This window comes from Lissotriton helveticus, chromosome 4_1 (assembly GCF_964261635.1).
Source record: "Lissotriton helveticus chromosome 4_1, aLisHel1.1, whole genome shotgun sequence".
Lineage (NCBI taxonomy): Eukaryota > Metazoa > Chordata > Amphibia > Caudata > Salamandridae > Lissotriton > Lissotriton helveticus.
The window spans coordinates 1,637,317,925-1,637,339,111 of record NC_136063.1 but is presented as its reverse complement, the minus strand read 5'-3'; the positions used below and the strand labels follow the sequence as shown (position 1 = coordinate 1,637,339,111).

The window sequence follows — 21,187 nt, the reverse complement described above, 5'->3', positions numbered from 1 at the left end:
AGGAAACTGAGCTTTGCTTATATAACACAAGTCATACATATTTTAGCTCTGGGCAGAAAAACAATGTCTTTTGTTGCACAGATTTTAATAAGAGATCAGGCTTCAAACCTGAAAGCTATTCCAGAGGTTACATGTGTTTTACAGGCCTAGAAAGCAATGCCTCTGGTTGCAGAGATCTTCTAACCTAGAGCCTCTAAGCCACGGGTACTCGTAGTATGGCCCGCGGGCTGCGAAAGCCTTCCTTGGCTGCCCGCGGACCTTTCAGACATCTATCTGTGTTTTTAAAAAAAAATTAAATAGTGTTAGCAAACATCGCTGCAGCCATGCGGACTCTGAGAGACTCTGCTCTGTGGGGGGGATTCCAGTGATAGTCAGAGTGGAGATGCAGGTGTGCTAAGAGGTGAAATACAACAAAGCCTCATTAACATGTAAATGGTCTTTTAAAGACCTGTGAAGTACCCGGGTGTGGCTGTGTGTGCGCGCTGGGAAGCTGTCTCAGCCCAGGCTGAGGGCTGAGACACACACGGGGTGAGATGACAGAGGGAAGGAGAGGGAGACAGAGTTTGACAGAGGGTGACCAAGAGAGGGAGACAGAGAGAGGCAGCCGGGGGGAGACAGAGGGAGAGGGAGGGAGACAGAGGGTGACAGAGGGAGGGAGACAAGGGGTGACAGAGGGTGCGAGAGGAAGGGAGACAGAGAGAGACAGAGGGAGGCAGAGAGAGGGAGGAAGACAGAGGGAGGGAGGGAGAGGGAGACAAGGAGGGAGATAGAGGGAGGGAGACAAAGGGAGAGAGACAGGGGGAGACGGAGGGAGAGGGAGAGACAGGGAGGGAGCGAGACAGGGAGCGAGTCAGGGAGGCAGACAAAGGGAGGGAGACAGAGGAAGACAGAGAGAAAGAGAGAGAGAGGGTGATGGAGGAAGGGAGACAGAGGGAGGGAGACAGAGAGTGAGGGAGACAGAGAGTGGGAGACAGGGAGAGTGGGAGACAGAGAGTGAGGGAGACACAGAGGGAGACAGAGGGAGGGAGACGGAGGGAGACAGGGAGGGAGGGAGAAGGAGGTAGACCGTGGGAGGGAGAGACAGGGAGAGAGACAGTAAGGGAGAAACAGGGACGGAGAGACAGGGAGAAAGACAGAGGAAGGGAGACAGAGGGTGGGAGACAGAGGGTGGGAGACAGAGAGAGTGGGAGACATAGAGAGTGGGAGACAGAAAGAGTGGGAGACAGAGAGGGAGGGGGAGGGAGGAAGAGGGAGACAGGGAGGGAGACAGAGGGAGGGAGACAGGGGGAGAGAGACAGAAAGAGGGAAAGGGAGGGAGACAGGGAGAGAGACAGAGGGAGAGAGAAGGAGGGAGACATAGAGGGAGGGAGACAGAGAGGGAGGGAGACAGAGGGAGGGAGACAGAGAGGGAGGGAGACAGAGAGAGTGGGAGACAGAGTGTGAGACAGAGAGTGGGAGACACAGAGAGTGGGAGACACAGAGAGTGGGAGACATAGAGAGTGGGAGACAGACGGAGAGAGACAGACTGAAGGAGACGGAGGGAGGGAGAGAGAGGGAGACAGAGAAAGAGGAGACAGAGAGGGGGCGAGAGAGGGAGGGAGAGAGAGGGAGAGAGAGAGAGGGAGTGAGAGAGAGGGGGAGAGAGAGAGAGAGAGAGAGAGAGAGAGAGAGAGAGAGAGAGAGAGAGAGAGAGAGAGAGAGAGAGAGAGAGAGAGAGAGAGAGAGAGAGAGAGAGAGATAGAGAGAGAGAGAGAGATATGTGTGTATGCCGGGGCTGGTGGCTCAGTGGATGAAGGCGTCTGTTGCAAGGACCTGTGTTCAACCTCATGGTCACAATTTTTTTTTGCTTTAGCCCCGCCCCCTCCCCCTCTGACCCCGCCCCCACCGGTGCGGCCCTCGGCCACAAACCACACTGTGAAGTAGGCCCTGAGAGAAAGTTTGTGAGTACCCATGCTCTAAGCCATCCCTCAAGGTACAAAGACTGTCTAAAATCAGACCACAAATAGAAAATCTGTTGCACATACTATAAATATCTTACAGACTGTAGATTGGGCATCAATTCTATCCCTTAGGGTATGACTCTCTTTCAAGAATAGAAATCTGACAGCAATAGCTTTACTCAAATTGCACAGACTTTATGCAATCAACCCTTTAACGGAAGCGCTGTACTCAGTTTGTGTTGATCATACCTGCTATATGGAGATGTCCAAATGGTTCTTGAAAAGGGAATATTTGTTATGGTGAGTATGATGCCTGTGTCAGAGCATGCAGCTCTGGTAGCAGAGGAAGTGTGTGTCCTGCAAATGTTTATATTAGGCGTTGCTGTTTTTGTAAGAGGCACTGGAGAAATGTGTATGAAGATCAGACCTTTTTTTGTCAGCCCCATTGGCTCACAGTAGTTAGAAGTAGAGTTGAAATGCTAAATAAATATTTTCTTTCACTGAGCAAAATGCCCACATCAGTTATTAATTAAGTTGGTGAAGTTACAAAATATGGGTTGGAAAAAACGGGTTTCATGTGTGGCAAACTGCTTCAGTCTTGTTAGATGGAACAGACACTAATCTAAAGACAGACATAGGAATGTACCGAAATTAAATCAAGGTTCATCTGGCATTACATAAACTTGAACCTTAGGGCTCACGTGAAGCAAACTACAATAAATATTTAAACGTAAGAACTGTAGCAGAAGAGACTCTGGAGGCTGTTATTCTATAGCTCTAGCTCAGATTATCAGGCTTTTCCAGAAGTTGTAGATAAAGATGGAGAATAATCAAATCTCTATTGAGATGCCACAGCGTAAAAATGCTGAATAATGGATTGCTCCTCATTCAATTATCGAAAGCATTTTATGATGGTGCCAAGATGGTAACTCCTGGGAGAAGCTGATCATTAATGCATGAAAAACAAAAATATGAGTGTAATTACTATCCATCAGCATTTGAACAGGAAAAATGAGTATAACGTTTAGCTACCCAAAAATACATTACTATTATGGTGATGTTGATTATTACTTAATTAAATAATGTATTTACAATGTATTTACAAAATTAGTTATTATTATTTTCAAATTGGAGCTGAGTCGGTGAGTCTTTAAGGCTCTATCGTAAAGACACGCTTGAGAATAGTACAGCTGTGTGCCTGTTTGTATGCAATTGCACTGTTAAAGTGCCAACATTTAACTTAGAATTTGACTTACTCAGTGCATGAGCTGCAGAGAGCAGCAACCACTCTTCAATAAGTCTTTTTTATGCTATCTCCAATTCATGCCTAACTCTGAGCATAGATGATCAGAGTTAAATATATGCCCTTTGCACAGTGCAATTATGTTAGAACTGGGGTCTCTAGTTGGCAGAGGTATACACCTTTGTCCAAATAGGGATCCTTGCTTCTAGTCAGTTCAGGTGACAATGTGAAGTCGGAAAGTTCATGGAGTTACCCTCAACAGTTATCCGCACAGGATGCAGGCGCTGGCAATGACGGAGTTGGCGCAAGCTCTGTCCTCCGGAAGGCCGATAACTACAGGTGTCGGCTGGCGTCAAAGGGCATTGTAGCTGCAATTCAGGCCGGGCGGTGCATCATGCACTTCACGAGTGGTGCCCCAGGCCTCGGTGCAGGTCGCGCCATCACTGCGGCATCGCTGACGGCATCGGAGATTGCTTTTCTTGCTTCTTTCAAGTCGCTTCCAGCTCCCAATAGCAGGAACAACCTCCAGAGGCCCAAAACTGGAACAGGCACATCCTGGCAGGTCAAAACTCTCAGCAATAGAGTTGAGGGGAGCTGGGCAGTAGCAGCCCTTGGAGGGAGTGCTGCGGGGCAGTGGGGCAGGGCCGGGGTGGAGCAGGGTGGGGGGTGTTAAACTATGGCATACGGCCGAACAGAGGTAAGTAAACAAATAAGTAAATAAAATGAATTTCATAGCGCCCTGCATTGCCAAATGTAATGCAGCACGCGCAACAAAATTCTTTTTATTTATTTATTTGTTTACTTACCTCCATTCGGCTGTATTCCATAGTTTACGAACCCCCGCCCTGCTCCTCCCCCGCCCTGCCGCACTGCCCCCCAGCACTCCGTCCACGAGCCACTACTGGAGCTGGGGGTGAAGTCTTTGTGTCCCTGAGACTTCAGAACAGGAGTCCTGCACCCACAGGCCTTAGGGGATTTTTCTTCAAGCAGGTTTCTCAGCAAAGTTCCAGTATTTGTCCTTTCCTTGGCAGAAGCAATAATTGTAGGCCAACCCTACATGGCACATAGCAAAAGGGGCAGTACTCCTCCTCACAGGTCTCCAGCCCTTCTCTTTTGCAAAGGTTCCTCTTGAGTCCAGAAGTGATCTAAAGTTCTAAAGATCTAAAGGTCCACTACTTATACCCAATTTTGTCTTTGCTCTTCTTTGTGCAAGGGTCTCTGAGCCCAGTCTAAACCAGTTCTGTCCTCACTGGTGCAGTATGACCACAGTGGGTTGAGACAACATTGTGCAAGGGAGACAGCCCGATTGAGATGCAATAAAAACTCCTCCCTCAACCCGAAATGCAGCCAAGGTCTATTCAGCTCACCTCTGAGTCATCCAGGAAGGGCCGGGCCCACCTCAACCCCCCAGTGGCTGTCTATAGTGAATGCACGTCCCCAGCCCATGTCACTCCAAAACCAGACAGTCAATCCACAACCAGGCAGAGGCACACAGAATCATTAAACAAGAAAATGCCTACTTTCTTTAAGCGGCATTTTCAAACACATAATTCAAAAAAACATCTTTACTACAAGATCTGTTATTAAATTCTGAGTTCAGAGAGCCTAATCTTCATACTTCTATGTTGTCCGAATGGGAAGTTATACCTGTAAGATGTTACAAAGTGTCTCCCATGCAATCCTATGGGACAGATAGCCTTACAATAGTCAAAAACGAAATTGGCAGTATTTAATTATGAGGACATGCAACACACACCATTACATGTCCTACCTTTCACATACACTGCACCTTGCCCATGGGGCTTCCTTGGGCCCACCTGAGGGGTGTCATACAGGTAAGAAAAGGGAAGGATAGGGCCTGGCAAATGGGTGCACCTGTCAAGTTGGCATGGCAGTGTAAAACTGTCCACAGGCACTGCAGTGGCAGGTCTGAGATTCCTTTTCAGGGCTACCCATGTGGGTGGCACAATACATGCTGCAGGCCCACTACTAGTATTTGAGTTACAGGCCCTGGCACACTCAGTGCACTTTACTAGGAACCTACCAGTAAATCAAATATGCCAATCGTGGATAACCAATTAACAATTTACACAGGGAGCACTTGCACTTTAACACTGATCAGCAGTGGCAAAGTGCGTAAAGCATCTAAGCCAGCAAAAACGAAATCCAGCACAGCATCAAAAATACAGGTGGTAGAGGCAAAAAGTCAGTGGAAACCATTCCAAAGATGCTAAGTTTAACATGTGTCCCCTCCAGCTGAAAAGTGGGGAGGACTACACACCCTCTTGGGAGTTCTCATCACTAAGGAGGAAGAATCTGGACAGAAAATCAGCATTGGCGTGTTCTGTACCAATGCGGTGTTCCAACGTAAAGTCCATTCCTTGTAGGAAGATGTACCATCTCAACAGTTTTGGGTTCTCATCCGTCATTTGCATCAACCACCTGAGGGACCTCTGGTCTCTCTAAACCCGGAAGTGAGTCCCAAACAAGTAGGGCCCTAACTTCTTTAGTGCTGGGACCATAGCAAAAGCTTCTCTTTCAATTGTACTCCACCTCTGTTCCCTGGGAAGTAGCCTACTACTGATGAAAGCTACGGGTTGGTTCAAACTCTCATCATTCTACTGTGAAAGTTCTGCTCCCACACCATGCTCTGAAGTATCCGTCTGCACAAAAAGTTATTGGAAAAAGTTGAGTACTTTCAGCATGGGCGCCTGGCGCACATGGCAGATTTTAGGGCATCAAACGTGGTCTGACAGGCATCACTCCAGATCCCTTTTCTTGGGTGCTTCCTTGAAGTCATCTTTGTCAAGGGGGCAACAATGGTGCCATACACCTTGACAAACCTCGTGCCTTTCTGGACAACATGTGTGTACAGTTTATAGTCCATACATGATATCAAGTTGCCATTGAGTCGGTGGTCCTCAGGTGGACTGTTTCAGTGTTTTGGTTTTTGAAGCTTTTTGAGTTTCTAGAAACAACCAAGATTTGCTTCAGCCACTTCTCTACCTTCCATTGATCAAATAGGTGGGTATGTCTATGTGTAGGGCTTTATGAGTGATCTATGCTAATTTGAATTTAATCAGGCCTTTAATGAGAACCAGGGAAGTTCCTTCATGATATTAGTGATATTAGTGACTTTTGTCGCTTTTAACAAGATGGCCAGCCCCCGAATCTCAGCGATTTCTTAAAACTCTTATATTAAAATACCAAGATTCTATTGCATGGATCTGGGTAGTAATGGTACAATCCATTTCCTCTAACCTTATTAGATTCAAGTTCAGTCTGTGCATTCTTTACAATTGAAAACAAAACCTACAAGATGTGATAATTTTTACTATTATATGCATTGTGATGCACAAAGGTTAATTGCTCTTCCTTGTGTGCATAGATTTATTAACTATAAAACACATGAAAAAAAGTTCTTTAATACATTTAAATGTACTTATGCACACAAAATAAATACCACACCAAACGTTTAGCAAACAAATAGGACCCCACTTAACAACAGACCCATTTTTAAGAAGCTTAGGGCCAGATGTAGGAAAAGCCTATTTACCGATTCATAAATACCGAATTTTACCGATTCGGTATTTATGAATCGGTAAATATGAAGGTAGGAGATGTAGGAAGATTCGGTAATTGAATTACCGAATCTGTAAAAATCGGTATTTACCGAATCGGTAAATACCGATTCTGTATTGCCCATTAATTCCTATGGGCCTTGAAGCCCATAGGAATCAATGGGCAAGATTCGGTAAATACCGATTTTTGCAAGGGTGCATGGGGTGTCACTTTGACACCCTCTGGCACCCCAAATACAGGCATGTGTGCCATGTGGCACACAGACATGCCCTAAGGGCATGTCTGTCTGTCACATGGCATAGGTGTGCATGCACACATGTGCATGCACACCTGGATTCGGTATTTTACCACCCAATTGAATTGGGTGGTAAAATACCGAATCTGTATGGCCTTTGGGACTCAGAAGAGTCCCACCTACATTTGGATTTACCGAATCGGTAAAATTACCAATTTGGTATTTTACAGATTCGGTAAATTTACAGATTCGGTACCGAATCTGTAAAATAAACGCCTCTACCTGCCGATTCTTAAATACCGGTCGGTAACGGCCGAAATCGGCCGTTACCGACCGGTATTTAGGCTCCTACATCTGGCCCCAAGATCACTTACTTCATCAGCATTTATATTGCCCAAATGTTGGTCATAGTTGCTGTGAGTATATTACCACAAACCTTTGTATTTGCCATTTTTACAGCTTTTCCTGTTCTAATGTGGTACCAGTCTGTAGGAACCTCAAAGATCATGAGTTAATCTTGCAGTACAATCACTGGCGCGTCTAACCATTGAATCTTTTGCATGAACCTATACCCAGCTATACACCTTATTATCATTGCAAGTATCCCAACTACTGTTACAGGGGGTAGGCCAAAAAAAGAGACATTTGATAAACAACAGGAGAAAAGGAGCATCATTGTTGGAAAAATAAGTATTATTTACATGCCCAGCTTACGTAGCACTGTTCTCAGTGTAGTTTGGGAAGTAGCCCCCTCTGGGATAGATAAGGTAAACCAAGTGTAGACAGATCCTGTCGTAATGGCAATTGCCAAATCCTTTGAATTCTGAGAAACCACTCTTATCAATCCCACACTTTGGGAAGTATACCTTCTGAGAGCTCTTGAGCAATTATAGTTAGATAAAATATCAGCCAAATCTATGCTACAAAAAGATACTCAAAGGACAGTCAGTTCAGGACTCTTAGCAAATGCTATGACCAAAAGTGCATGACCGATGATCGAATCCTGAAAGTCAGAGCATACAAATAAGAGGAAAAGAACACGTGCTATTTGTGCCACAATTCTGGAAAGCTATCAACATTTTAGCTTTTCAGTTTTTAGTTTGAAAGTGAACTATTCATTATATTCCAGGTTTATTAAAACTAGTACGAGGTGAAACCACCTACATTATTTCCTCAATGCATAACTGCAAAGTCACAATTTGGAAACATTTAGCGAAATGACTGTCCATAGAATCCTGAAGATTATGTAAGAATGTCAGCCATAGAGGAGTGCCACCTGGACTGGCCAGAGCTTCTTTGAAAGCCATGTGGCACGATAATATATTCTCAAAGTTCGCTCTCACAAAACACTGTAGCTCTATATATTTTCCTTCTTGGATGAGAAGCTGCTTATGTCTGCATGTCAGACTGATCCTGCATATGCATATCAGTACAGATCCTTTTTGCTCCTGCTGGATCTTGGCTCCCTGTTGGACTGTGAGCCCTTCTCCAATCCTGTTTGTCGTGATTGTTGAAACTTGGGAGCACTCAGCACTAGTATTCAAGGCCCGAGGGCTCAGCATGGCTCATCTTGGTGCCGCCATATTGTGTGCCTTGGAATGTTGATATCACAGGCATCTTCAGCACATTAGCTGCTAGAAGAGTGTCTGTCTGTGATGGCTTCTTGAGTGTGGCCTCATCGGTGTTGACTTTAGCTTGCTGCATCATATGCTCTGTAAGACTGATGAGGAGGTATTTAAGTGGGCCATGATGAAACATCATCCTTGGCTGCTTGTTTCATATTCCTCCCTTTGCTTGGAGTCCTGTTTAGCCATACCACAACATGCATGTTTGTCTGCATCCTTGCCCCTTTTCTGCCTTAATCACTACCTTAATCATAAGAGTGTAAATTGTCTAATATAGAGTCGTTTATATCTAAAATCAATGTGTCTCTTCCTCTTTTTGAGTAATATGTCCGGAAGAGGATGGTGTTGACGAATTTTGACTGAAAATTTGGAAGGTTATGTATGCGGCTATATTTCCATCTGGGGTTTCCATCCAGTGTGCAAGTTTATTTCCATCTTGCTGGCAACATTTTCCATGCGTCATCGTTTCCAATTCGTCATCTGTTGCTTTTGTTATTTATGAATTTTCCTCCACTCTTTGGCAGTCATTAGATTTAATTGGCGGATTTAGTTTCGAAGTTATATATCCCCCAAGTCTTGTATCATAAATTACGCTCATTATTATTTTCACAATTGCATGTTATAAAAAGGCTAAATACTACTTTTGGGTTTTCCATTTCGATTCGCTTCTGTTTTCCCCTACCTGTTTCTCTGATTCTTTGATTCATCGCTGTGTTTTATGTACCGTATAAATAATCTTATGAATTACTGTGGCTTAAATCACAATGGAATTGTGGAAACAATGATAACCTAATTTCATCGTTAGCACACCTGTATGAATCAGCCTTCTTTCTCATGAAAACTAATCAAAAGGCCCCTCTTCTCCGGCCTCATTGCAAACCTTACGGGAATGTCACCCAACAAATCCAAACTGCAAAAAAAGGAAAGTATTATAGAAACAGCAGGTGAAATCTAAAGAGAATCCACAACACTCACTTACTGTTATAGGTATACGTCAAATTCCCATATGCGTCCTGACTCCTGTTACCTCACATATCAGTTTTTGTGTATTGTGATAAAAATCACGGGCCTCATTTATGAGAAGTGACGTATCACTGCATGAAAGCAGCGATGCGTCACTTCTCAGTGCGCTGTCCTTGCGACATGATGGATGCGTCATATTTACTGTATGACGCACAAAGTCGCAAGGAATTACAGATACGTCAGTATTTCCGATGTATCTGTAGGCGCAAAAGTGACGCATTGCTGGAGTGTGTCACAAAAGTGGCGCAACTCCAGCAATGTGTAACCCCATGTGAATTGGCCTGAGTCAGACTTTGACGCATTTGCACCCTAGAAGTGGCGCAGTGAAATCTCGTAGATTTCACTGCGTCATTTCTATGAGGCTTACTTACGTGGGAACGCCCACCCTGCATACATTATATCTGAGGCAGGTATAATGTAGCGCAGGGAATTACAAAGTGACGCATCTGCTTAGATGCGTCACTTTGCAAATAGGTGCACCAGGAGGCATGTTTTACGCCGCCGATGCAACACAAAAAGTGACGCAACGGAAGCGCAAAACTGTCGCAAAGCCTCTTAAATAAGGCACCACATGTGCCTCTAAGTTTCAGCAAGTGAAACCTGACAAAGTTAATCTGAGAAAATAACGCCCCGCAAGTCACACTCGATAAATTACGAATCAGTGAAGTTGGATGTTTTTGGGTTAGATAAAAAGTCAAAAATCAAGGAATCCCTGCTATAATTTAGAGCACAATATAATATACCAAAGCAGAACAACTCCCCCCTCCTCCCCCTCCCCCACCAATTGAATGGCCTACCTCCACAATTAGAAACGATGTGCAAAGACTCCGGCCAATTTTGTTAAATAAAAACCAAAGTATTCAATCAGTTCATTTTTTCCATATCTTGTTTATCTGCAACAGGAGAAATCTTTCCATAACTTAATTATCTACAATAAGGGAAACCTCTCCCTAAATTGTCAATCAAGTTTTATATCATGAAGAGACAGGTATCCAGAGTAGTATAAACAGTGTTAAAACAAGGAGAACCTTATCCTCACATCCATTCACAGACGTATCTCATTTATACATATCACACCACTTACAAATGTCACAGGAATATCTGCATACATTTTTTTTAGCAATTTTCACGGGCCTCACTGTACATAGACTTTGTGATAGACATGAATAGCAGGCCACAATGTTACAACTGGTTTACAACATCTTGCATTGCATAGACTGTTACATTGGATCATCATATCACATCTGCTCTTGTACAATAATCAGTTGTTATCCTCTTAGTTTGTCCACATTAATCCATTTTGCATGCATTTCCTTGATTGTTTCCTGTTGTGGCTTAGTAAATAATCATCAATGCGCTTTCGGCTACATGCCTTCCTCAGGAGTGCCACGATTAACTCCCCACAAAATATCCAGCTACCTGCTATAACATAATACAAAGTCCTACTGATCCCCACACAAAAAAAATACATTTTAATTACTTATGCAAATTACAAGCCAAAACCAGCCTCGTGAACTTTATGGGCGTTCCCTGCTCTTGTGGAGTCTGATAAACATAATTTACTAATAGAAAGTACTAAAATGACTCGACTGACTACTAGTCGTGTTGCTGGCATTCACATCACACTAGGATTTCTATTTTACCTTTAATTACTGCAGAGTGCAGAATTTTGTAAACTTATTTTGTGTTTCACTACATTGTTTTTAATTCAATTCAGTTCAATCATGTAAGTCCTTTTTAAGTAATGTGCTTCTTAATGTGTTGATAAGTACACTAAGCTAATGTGAACAATAATGCTGTAACATTTATGTTATAATCTATTCATTTACTTCAAACGTGCCATTGTTTATTTTAAACACAGGGTTGACTGAGTGCTACAGAGCCCTTTATCCTTGAGTTGAATTCTGTATGTTCTGGAGGAAATGTTAAATAAGTGCAGGTCACTACGTTTTATTTTGTCGTTCTTCTCCATTATTGCACTGGAAAAATGCAGTGTTAGTAATTCTATCCTAATCCATCTATATTCCACCTTCAGGCTAGTTGCTTGTCTATGTATACAAAATTAGTAGAATTCTTATTTGTAGAAACTCACCCAATCGTCTTTTCCGAAAAGAGCACACTTCACCATCAACCTAAAAATAATTATGAAATAAAGGCCATAATGAAGCACCTACCAGTACCAGTGTCAATAGTTACCAGATCATCCTGTTGGTATCCATGTGCATTTGGTATTACAGATTACCACCAGCGGTAGGAAATGTTTGACTGAAGATGGTGGTATATGTCATATTACAGTGGTATGTCCTATAAGGTCTAATGAAATAACCCAATGGTAATTGGATCATAGACATGCCATCACGGGGAAAAAACGGGACTGTAAAAATATTATTATGTTTCACCATAGAATGAATACAATTTTGCCACAGAATACTTTGCAGACTACTTCATCCAGGGCAATGTACTGAATGTTTAGAGGCGCATAGCTGACACTGCTTTAAAGCTTCAACAGTTTGAAAGGTTTGCCTTGCATGAAACAATGCACAGAGGCGCAGAAGTAGGATTCTCTCTGTCTGGTTAGATGATATGGGAGGGAGATTGTCTTAATAATAAAAAATGAAAGTAAATTTACACTATTGGTTTGTTACTGCTTTTGGATGCCTGGTTACATAAAATGAATGAGACGTTGTTGTAAAGGAAACCTCTATCTGTTCATCAGTATGTAGCATGGACACTGCCCCAAATGTTTTGTCACTTTATAATCAGAGTCTATGTGACTCTCTTAATTCATATTTTTGGGAGAAGATAGCCATCATCAAGGCTAGTATTTCTTCTGTGGCTTGTGTCATACAGGACCCTAATATTGACTTGAGCCCACATCGCCTTGACCGGATCCCTCCTATCTCGGAGGAGATTTTTCTGAACTTATTAAATAAGGTCAGCTCTGGTTCTCCCTTGGACTGTTGTCCCCCTCACATCTTCGAGAAGCTTTTATCACATGTCCAGACCCTCCCTGATTTTTTCTGAACAACTCGCTTGAGCATGATATTGTCCCGGATTCTTTTAAAAGGGCAGAAATTATTCCAATCTTGAAGAAACCGGGCTCCGACCCGTTGGCTCTCAGTAATTATTGCCCGATTTCTTTGCTGCCCTATCTGGGAAAAGTTTTAGAGGCTCATGTAGCTAACTGCCTAAGTTCTTTTGTTGAACATTTCCAGGTCTTGGATACCCACCCTCGACTGAGTCAGTCATTCTTACTGTCATGGATGTGCTCAGAGGGGGGCGGATATAGGCACCACCCAGGCCCTGATTCTTCTGGATATTTCAGCAGCTTTTAACACGGTTGGTCATGGTATTCTGATCGACTGTGTCAGCAATGCCGGAATTCAGAGTCTGGCCCTAAAGTGGCTTTCCTCCTTTTTGAGTAATCGATCCCAAGCGGTGCGCCTCGCCAATTTTTCCTCCAGTAAAATAGAAATTACCTGTGGGGTTCCTCAGGGTTCTTCTTTTTCCCCACTCCTTTTTAATCTTTACCTTTTTCCTTTAATGCATTCTCTGAGGGAAAGGAATGTTGGAATTTTTAATTATGCAGATGATCTTCAACTGGTGTTTACTATTAATTCATCTGTTTCATCTGAGTCGAACGTTCAAGACACAATGGTTTTTATAAGTGACAGGATGAACAACAACCAGTTGAAGCTGAACCCGGAGAAAACTGAGCTGATACTTACAGGTGGGTTAGCAAACCCATTAGCATTCCAACCTCTGGCACGTTAAACTCGGTAATCCCCCTGTGCCAGCTGGCTCTTCTAAAAGTTTGGGGATCATTATCAGCAATGATTTTTCCATGAAGGCCCAGATCAGCTCAGTTGTCTCTGCTGGTTTCTTTCAGCTGCGTAGCATAAAGAAGATCAGCAGATTCTTCGGCAGGGAAACTATGATCTTGGTCACGCTAGCCTTAGTGATCTCTCGCCTGGATTATGCCAATTCATTGTATGTTGGCATTCCGGCATACCAACTGATGCACCTCCAACTAGCGGCCAGGCTGATCTTTCATCGGCCTAAATGGCACCATGTCAGCCCACTAATAAAAAGCCTCCACTGGCTTCCAGTGAGTAAGCGTTGTGTCTTTAAGATGGATTGCACCATTTTTAAAGCACTACATTGTAACGGTCCGGCTTTTATCTTAGCCCACTTACACTGTTACATTCCCTCTCGAAACCTTAGATCCTCCCATTTGAATTTGTTCGAAATTCCCTCAGCCAAACGGAAGAATTATGGCAAAGATAAGGTCTCTGACTTCCTTGCCCTGTTCCGGAAACAGCTAAAGACTTGGTTGTTCATTCAAGCACATACTGATTAAGCGATCTCCCTGCCACTGCCGTGATCCTTACTCGCTAAGACCAAAAACGGGTATGGCTCTGATCAGTAAGGCTGAGCCCAATATACCAAAGAACAAAAGAACAAAAGAACAAAAGAATTGCCAATACGCATGAAAATCAGTATTGGCAATTCTTGTGATCCTTACTTGAGCGCCAAGAAACCGTTGGTGTACGCGCGCTTAACAAATGCTTTTAACATAACATAACATTCATTATGAAGAAATGAAGGACTACATTTAAAAGCAGGATTGACTAAATTATGCAACAAGAAGTGCCAAATTATGCAGGAAAATATGTTGCAATATTATTGCACCAATTTGGCATTTTACAATTGGCCTGATTTAAAGTGTCCTATTAAATTGTCATCCCTGCGCAAACACTTTTTTGAGAAGGGATGGCAATTATATGTAGTGTAATGTTTAATACACATGATAATACCAAATATGATAAAGATAGCAACCTCCGATATATTTTGACAGGTTAAAACTGCTTAAAGTGAACAAAGGGAAAAGGTCTGGTAGGTACAATGACATGCAGATTTTGGTACAGTAAGCATCAAAATCTGCATTTTATTACCCAAAATGTCAGTACAACAGACTATTTTCAATTTGGATAAATTCCTTTACAGATCTTAATTAGATGAAATAGTTATGGGATCTAAGAAGGCTTACTGGTAATCAGGCCCTAAGATAGAAAAGGGATCTCCAGGCTATTCAAAGATTTCTTGATAAAGAAAAACATATATTTTCAGCAGATTGCATTGAATATATTAACAATAAATAATATATTGCTGCCAGAAAATTAAACAATGAATTTTCAATTCTCTTTTTCCAGGTAAATGGTGAAGAATATATACTATTAGGCTGACAGCAGGTCAGATAGGTGAGAAACTTTAGTACATGTCAGAAGATATTATGTAGGGGTGGGTGATAAACTCCGCTCCGCCAGAGAAGTTCGCCGAGTTTTTCCCACTCTACGTTCCGCTTGCAACATGGAGTTCCAGCGAAACTCTGCCAACTGCCGCGTGGCAGAGTTTTTTCTCATGTTCAGCTTGCCAACATTAAGGTGGCGAGCTAAAGCAAAAATGTACTTCCCCTAGCATGATTTTTGGGTGCTAGAACACCACACGGTTAGATTTTCTCAATGCAGATGGTTGCTATAGGTCACAACCATTTGCATCAAGAAAGCTGTCACTCAAGTAGAAAATCTACTGAAGCGGCAGAAAGAAAAAGCACTCTCCAGCATGCCACATGCTGCCATTCATGCTGATTTTTAGCCTGGGACAAGTCCCTGCCCTAGAAATCAGAACATGCCAAATTCCTCACCCTCACAGAGCGCCGCAAAATCTTGTGGAGTTTTTGTGTAACTCAAGTAAATTCTGCAGAGTGAAATTCCACGAGTTCAACCCACTCCTAATATTATGTATCATTTGGGTGTCCGTTATGCAAATAGTAAATAACAGTGGCCATGCAGATAGCAAAGAAATGTCATTTTGTACCCAGCCACTTGTTAAATAGTAGAAATTAAAGCTCCATTACCAGTGAGCTGGGTTTAGGTGTGGGGATACCTTATGCCTGAACTGACAGCTTGTACACTGCACCAAAATCCAGAGTCAATCCCCACAGAATGGAGACTAACCATTCAGGTCCAGTTTTTCCTGGTGAAATTGCACATATAATTCCCTATTCTGTGTGCATTCATGCACCCATTTACCACCACCCGAGAGCAGGTGAGCAGTGGGAGCCCGAGGGGGTGGGGGTCATGCTGCGTGAATGCAGGGGGCTGTAGAGGTGGGATCGGACAGGGAAGGCTGTGGGCTGGCAGGAGAGATGTCCATGCTTTCCTGTGCTCTACAAAGGGCGTGGTCATAGGCATGGGCCGAGGCAGGCTGCTCTTGCAGGCTGATCCTCACCTGATTTTACCAGACAGATTTTCAGACTGATAAAGTTGAGCTTGATAATCTGGTCTGGGAAACCTGGATGCAGGAACACTGTGCTGTGAGCATTTCAAAGAAGCTAGATAATGTAGGTGCTTCTGGCTATATAGTAGACATTTTGAATGATTTGGACGCTGACCATTCAAGCAGCAAAAAAAAATCACTATTTAATGTTCACAGGCTAACTAGTAAATCTTGTGTAGTAAAAGGCCACTTACCAAGCAAAGAGAAAAGAAATGTCATTATTTACTCAACTTCTAAGTACCCACTTCCATTATCATTTTGTCTTGCAGGGAAGCAGAGGGACATCATTTTGTTAACACTGTCTTTACACCTCTTGTAAAAAATGTTTTTGTTTTATTCTGTGCACCCTCATGACATTTTAGACTGTTAGACAGTTTGGGGTTTAATCCCTGCAGCCACGATGGGCCTCCAGAAGCACCTCTTTCCATTAATAGATCAAGAAAACAGTACTATACATATGCAAACTGAAAGTTCTGCCAGACAACATTGTGAGATTCAAGTCATAGGCCTAAAAAAGAGAAGGAAAATGTTTGAAATTGTTGTGAGCTTAGAGCCTCCTTTGAGGTGTTGACGTCTCTCTTTCTTTATTTGGAGCAATTGCAATAGTATTCCCTCAGTGCAGTCTCTAATCCTGTGGATGAAAATTCAAGCGGCTTTCATCTCTACCTGTCTGTGATCTGCTGCTTCCTGAGTGATCTTACCAAAGCCTAATAGATTGCATTTGTGTTTATAAATTGCATTCTTCAAAAATATCCTAGCCAGAGTATTGTGAAGGAAATTATATAGAGAGACAATCTACACTTAACTACATATACTCACCTTCCCCATGTTGCATAGTCAATTTTCTTGATTAAATATTTTTGCATGGCGATATTTTTGTAGTCGATAATCTTGGATGCAAACCTTATACATTTCTACTACTCTGCTGCTATCTCTTGCCCTATTACTGCAGATCCTTTGATCTAGACTACAAGATCAGCCACTCAGGTGTGCCTAGCACCATTCTAAAACACCTTAAAATGTCTTTTGATTCATAATTAGCATCACGTCCTTCACTATTTTGTATTCTGAAGGTATTCCAATTATCATTATTTGAGTGTTGCTTTGCATCAATTCTATTTAGTTGTTATAGAGTGCAGAGTTCCCACCCAGGTGTATTCAAATTACTACGGGGTTCAGGCTACTACTATGTGTAGATACTGAGAGCATTATGTGACTTAGGAGAAAGCACCTGTCTGGAAATCTGTTCATTGCATTAAGGGTGTATGCTCTCTTGGAAACCAGAACACAGTTCCCCTCTCATGGCCTGTCCATTTCATTTTATTGCAGCTCCAGAAGCTGAAGAAATCTCTTTCGTTTAAAACCAAAAGCATGCGGAGCAAAAGCGCAGACAACTTCTTCCAGTGCAATAATAACACGGAGGTGAAACTTCAAGTGGATTTGTTACCCAAAGTGTGCATTAGCACCAGCCAGCTCAAAATCTCCGACAGCCAGAACTCCACCCCAAAGAAATGCAGCAGCCCAGTCCAGCCTCCTCCGCCGGCCTCCAAGAGCCACGCTTTCCAGGAGCATATCTTCAAGAAGCCCACATTCTGCGACTCTTGCAACCACATGATTGTCGGTAAGAATTGCTTGTTTTTCTGGTGCTATTTTTAGAAGTCAAACTCTCCCTTCAAGATGTTTGTTTTGGCACTGTCTTCATAACCACAGCGGGATTTGGCATGGTGGTGTTGCATAGTGAGTGGGTGTTATCCTTTCTAGATGAAGTTCCCGAAATTTACCAGACAATTAACATTTGTAATAAGACATTGTTTGTATAGCTCATAGTGTTTGTTAATTAGATGTTTTATCTCGAGTCACCTGTTTGGCTTGCGTTGCAATGCACAAAAGAATTGATAGTACTTAAGAAACAGTGACTAAGAAACACATGAAAATACCAAAAAAGTGATATTCAGTGTCACAATCAGAAAACGGTTCAGTGCGTAGTCTGACAAGAAAATTACAATTCAAGTTTATATTCATCACTGTATCTGGACACGTGTGTGTGCGTTTAAGATAAATGTATCTCTCTCTCTCTCTCTCTCAGAGAGAGAGAGAGATTGCATGGACAAGCTATATAGAGTGATATTGCATGGACAAGCTATAAATTGTCACTTACATCTATGTAAAAGGAATGGCAATGAAACATCAGTAGATGACATGTTGACAGAATATTATCGTAATTATGCTCCTAACTGAACAGACATAATGGTTTGGTATTCAAATTTAAAGTCGTTTTATCACCATTAATGCCACTAACACGTACCTCTTTTCCCATCAGCCAGTCTCGCTGATATAGGAATGAAGTTGGAAAATGAGGTGTAATCAAAAATGCTCTCTGACGTCAGCATTAGCACTGCAGAATGCAAGCCACCCTAAAAAGATGGTTGGCAAGAATATTTCTTAGCATGTAGAACTGGTAATGGAACTGACTTCTACCTTACCTGGAATAAAAAACTACGATTAATTATAGTAAAACCATAATGTGAGTTAATACTATAAGAAGGGAGAGAAGCGAGCACACTTATACTGATAGGTTCTCTTCTCAGGCATATTTTGGAAATATTTCATTGAAACAGAGAAGAAGGATGAACCCTACTTATAAATGCAAGACATCACCAGAGACCACCAATATTTCCATATCTATTAGTAGCTGTAGCGTCTGCTACTAGACCTGGGCGGTGGGGCGGGGGGTGAGGAAGACAAAAAAAGAAAGCCAAAACAAAGAAAAAGCACTTACTAAAGAAAGCCTAAACAAACAAAAAATACACTTACCTGAAATGGCCGCTGTCTCCGAGGTTCGTACTCCGTTCCGCTGACATCTTCCAGCTCTCCCGGCCAGCAGCTGGGACCACCCACCCTCCCTGCCTCCCATAGCCAATCACAATGCTGCAATGTAGTGTTTTGATTGGTCTGAGTGCTGTGGATCGACACTGAGATACAGATTTGGAGCGTTTGCATATTCCTCACCTGGCTGTGCAGGGCCAGCCAAGCAGTACTGTGCACTTCAGGAGTAAAAACCTCTTCTATCCCTACTCACCAGCCCCACCCTGCCAGAGAGCCACTAACTTATATAGGAAAAATAAAATGATAATAATAATAGTTATTATGATTTTATTTTTATTTTTATTCAGTGGGGTGACCCTCCTCTGCCTTAGCGGAGTAGCCACAGAGAACTAAAGCGGGACTACTAGACAGACATGCTGGATCACTGCTGTGAGTCCCAGATAACACAACCTAATGCAAAGCTATCAGTAGCACATTTTAGGGCAAGGTGGTCCCCATTGTTCTTTAAAGTCAAGCTCATCTTGGAACAGTAACGCATGCATGCACACCAATGACATACAGTTCATTGTCTCCCTTACCCACTTAAACAGCACCGCCAAAGCAAACTTTGCCAACTGCATGAACAACGTTGCTGCTTGGATGAGAACCCACCTCCTGATCAAAACAGACAAAACCGAAGTCCTAATGTTTTGCAACAACCCCACCCATCCCTGCTGACCATGCTAAGAACTTCGGGATAATCCTGGGCACCAACCTCTCCATGAGCAGACAGATCGATGCTGTCTCCTCATCATTCTTCCACATCCTGCAAATGCTACACAATATTTTTAAGTGGATCCCACTGAACACCAGTCAGTCACCCAGGCTCTTATCCCAAGTAGGCTTGTTTATGGAAATGCCCTCTATGTCAAAATCCCAGCCCATATCCTATACCGACTCCAAGCCACCCAAAACACCACCACCAGAATCACCTTAAACATTTTTTCAAATGGCGTTGATTCCCTTTGTCACTGTCTAAGAACTATTGAGACTAGCACTGTCATCTATGCTGTAACAGGCAAAATGTGCACTGCAGCAAATTCTGTACTGGTAATGCAGAAATTATGATTTCTTGACTTTTGTATAACTTGTCAATAGTTTTTTCAAGGCATGTGCATCACAACATTTCTAGGCATTAGGAGTTGAACCAGTATAAGGCGTAAACTTTGGCCATCATTTTTATATAGCAAGCAATGTAAACAAGTTCAATGGACAAACCTGGAGTCCAGGGGGAGTCCCTCTCCTCAGAAAGAAATTAAAGAAAGATTGGCAAATGTATCTAAAAGAACTAAACTTAGATAAATTAAAATATTTTAATATAAGGTTAAGCAGCACAGCAACATGCAGTAAACCTGTACAAGATCTCTAGTCCAACTGCCTAAGATGCAGTTTGATGTACTACAGGAACATTCTTACAGAACCAGAACACAGAGTGAAAGATAACACTCTCAATGAACAAGCATATATAAATGTAACATATCTCCCTTATTAACAAATAAAACAATTACAATCTAAGAGATATACATAACAGATAAAATTATAACAAGGAATAGTTATCTAACATAATCTGCAAACCTCCCAGGTAATAGTCGTAAACGTGCAGAATCTTTAACTCTTGTAGCAATGGAATCAGAGCGACTCTCAGCGTTATTATGAGGATAAGTTTGACAATCATTAAATCTAATGGAAGTATCACTGTTTGAAAAGTTTTTGGCCCCAAAGATATTGGGACACTTTGACACATGCCTCACATTCCATAGCTTTCCATCCTGAGTTATAACAGAATTCCTAAACACTCTGGTGCTTTTGATAGGTTTGTAGAATTTACTCGCACACCTACTTACTAAACCAGGTTTCTTAATTCTAACCCAATCACCAATCGTAAATGTATGTTGTTTGACATTCCATTTTTGATCATACCATTTTTTATACTTATCTTGTTTCTCCTTAATCCTCAAAGCTGTGTCTTCTTTGTTAAATATATTTCTAATGTTACTACCTGACTTCTCTTTCAACCACCAGGGACATATAGTTGAGGCAGGATCTCTTCCTTTCAACAAACGGAAAGGACTAACCTCAGTAATTGAATGCAGTGTAATGCGGTATGTCCACAATCTTTCTCTCAAAAGCTCCTTCCATGATTCTCCTTCCTTCCTGACTTCCGTGATATAACCCTTTAACACTCTATTGAAACGTTCCACTTGACCATTTTCATGTGGTGAATAGAACGATGTAGTGATATGTTTTATATTCATACCTTTGAGATATTCCTCCATCTCATACGAAGTTAGTTGCACACCATTATCAGTTAAAACTTGAGCAGGAGATCACTCTC

The 21,187-nt window shown here is 42.4% G+C and overlaps 1 protein-coding gene across 2 annotated transcripts in view; it reads left to right on the top strand.

The window, feature by feature from the left end:
• The window catches only part of STAC (SH3 and cysteine rich domain), a 1,007,531-nt gene that overhangs the window by 248,897 nt on the left and 737,447 nt on the right, over nt 1-21,187 (top strand). For both annotated transcript variants that reach the window (XM_078685878.1, XM_078685877.1), the window contains exon 2: nt 17,317-17,608. In XM_078685878.1, the coding sequence (XP_078542004.1) occupies nt 17,317-17,608 (292 nt within the window). The remainder of the gene's footprint in view (nt 1-17,316; nt 17,609-21,187) is intronic.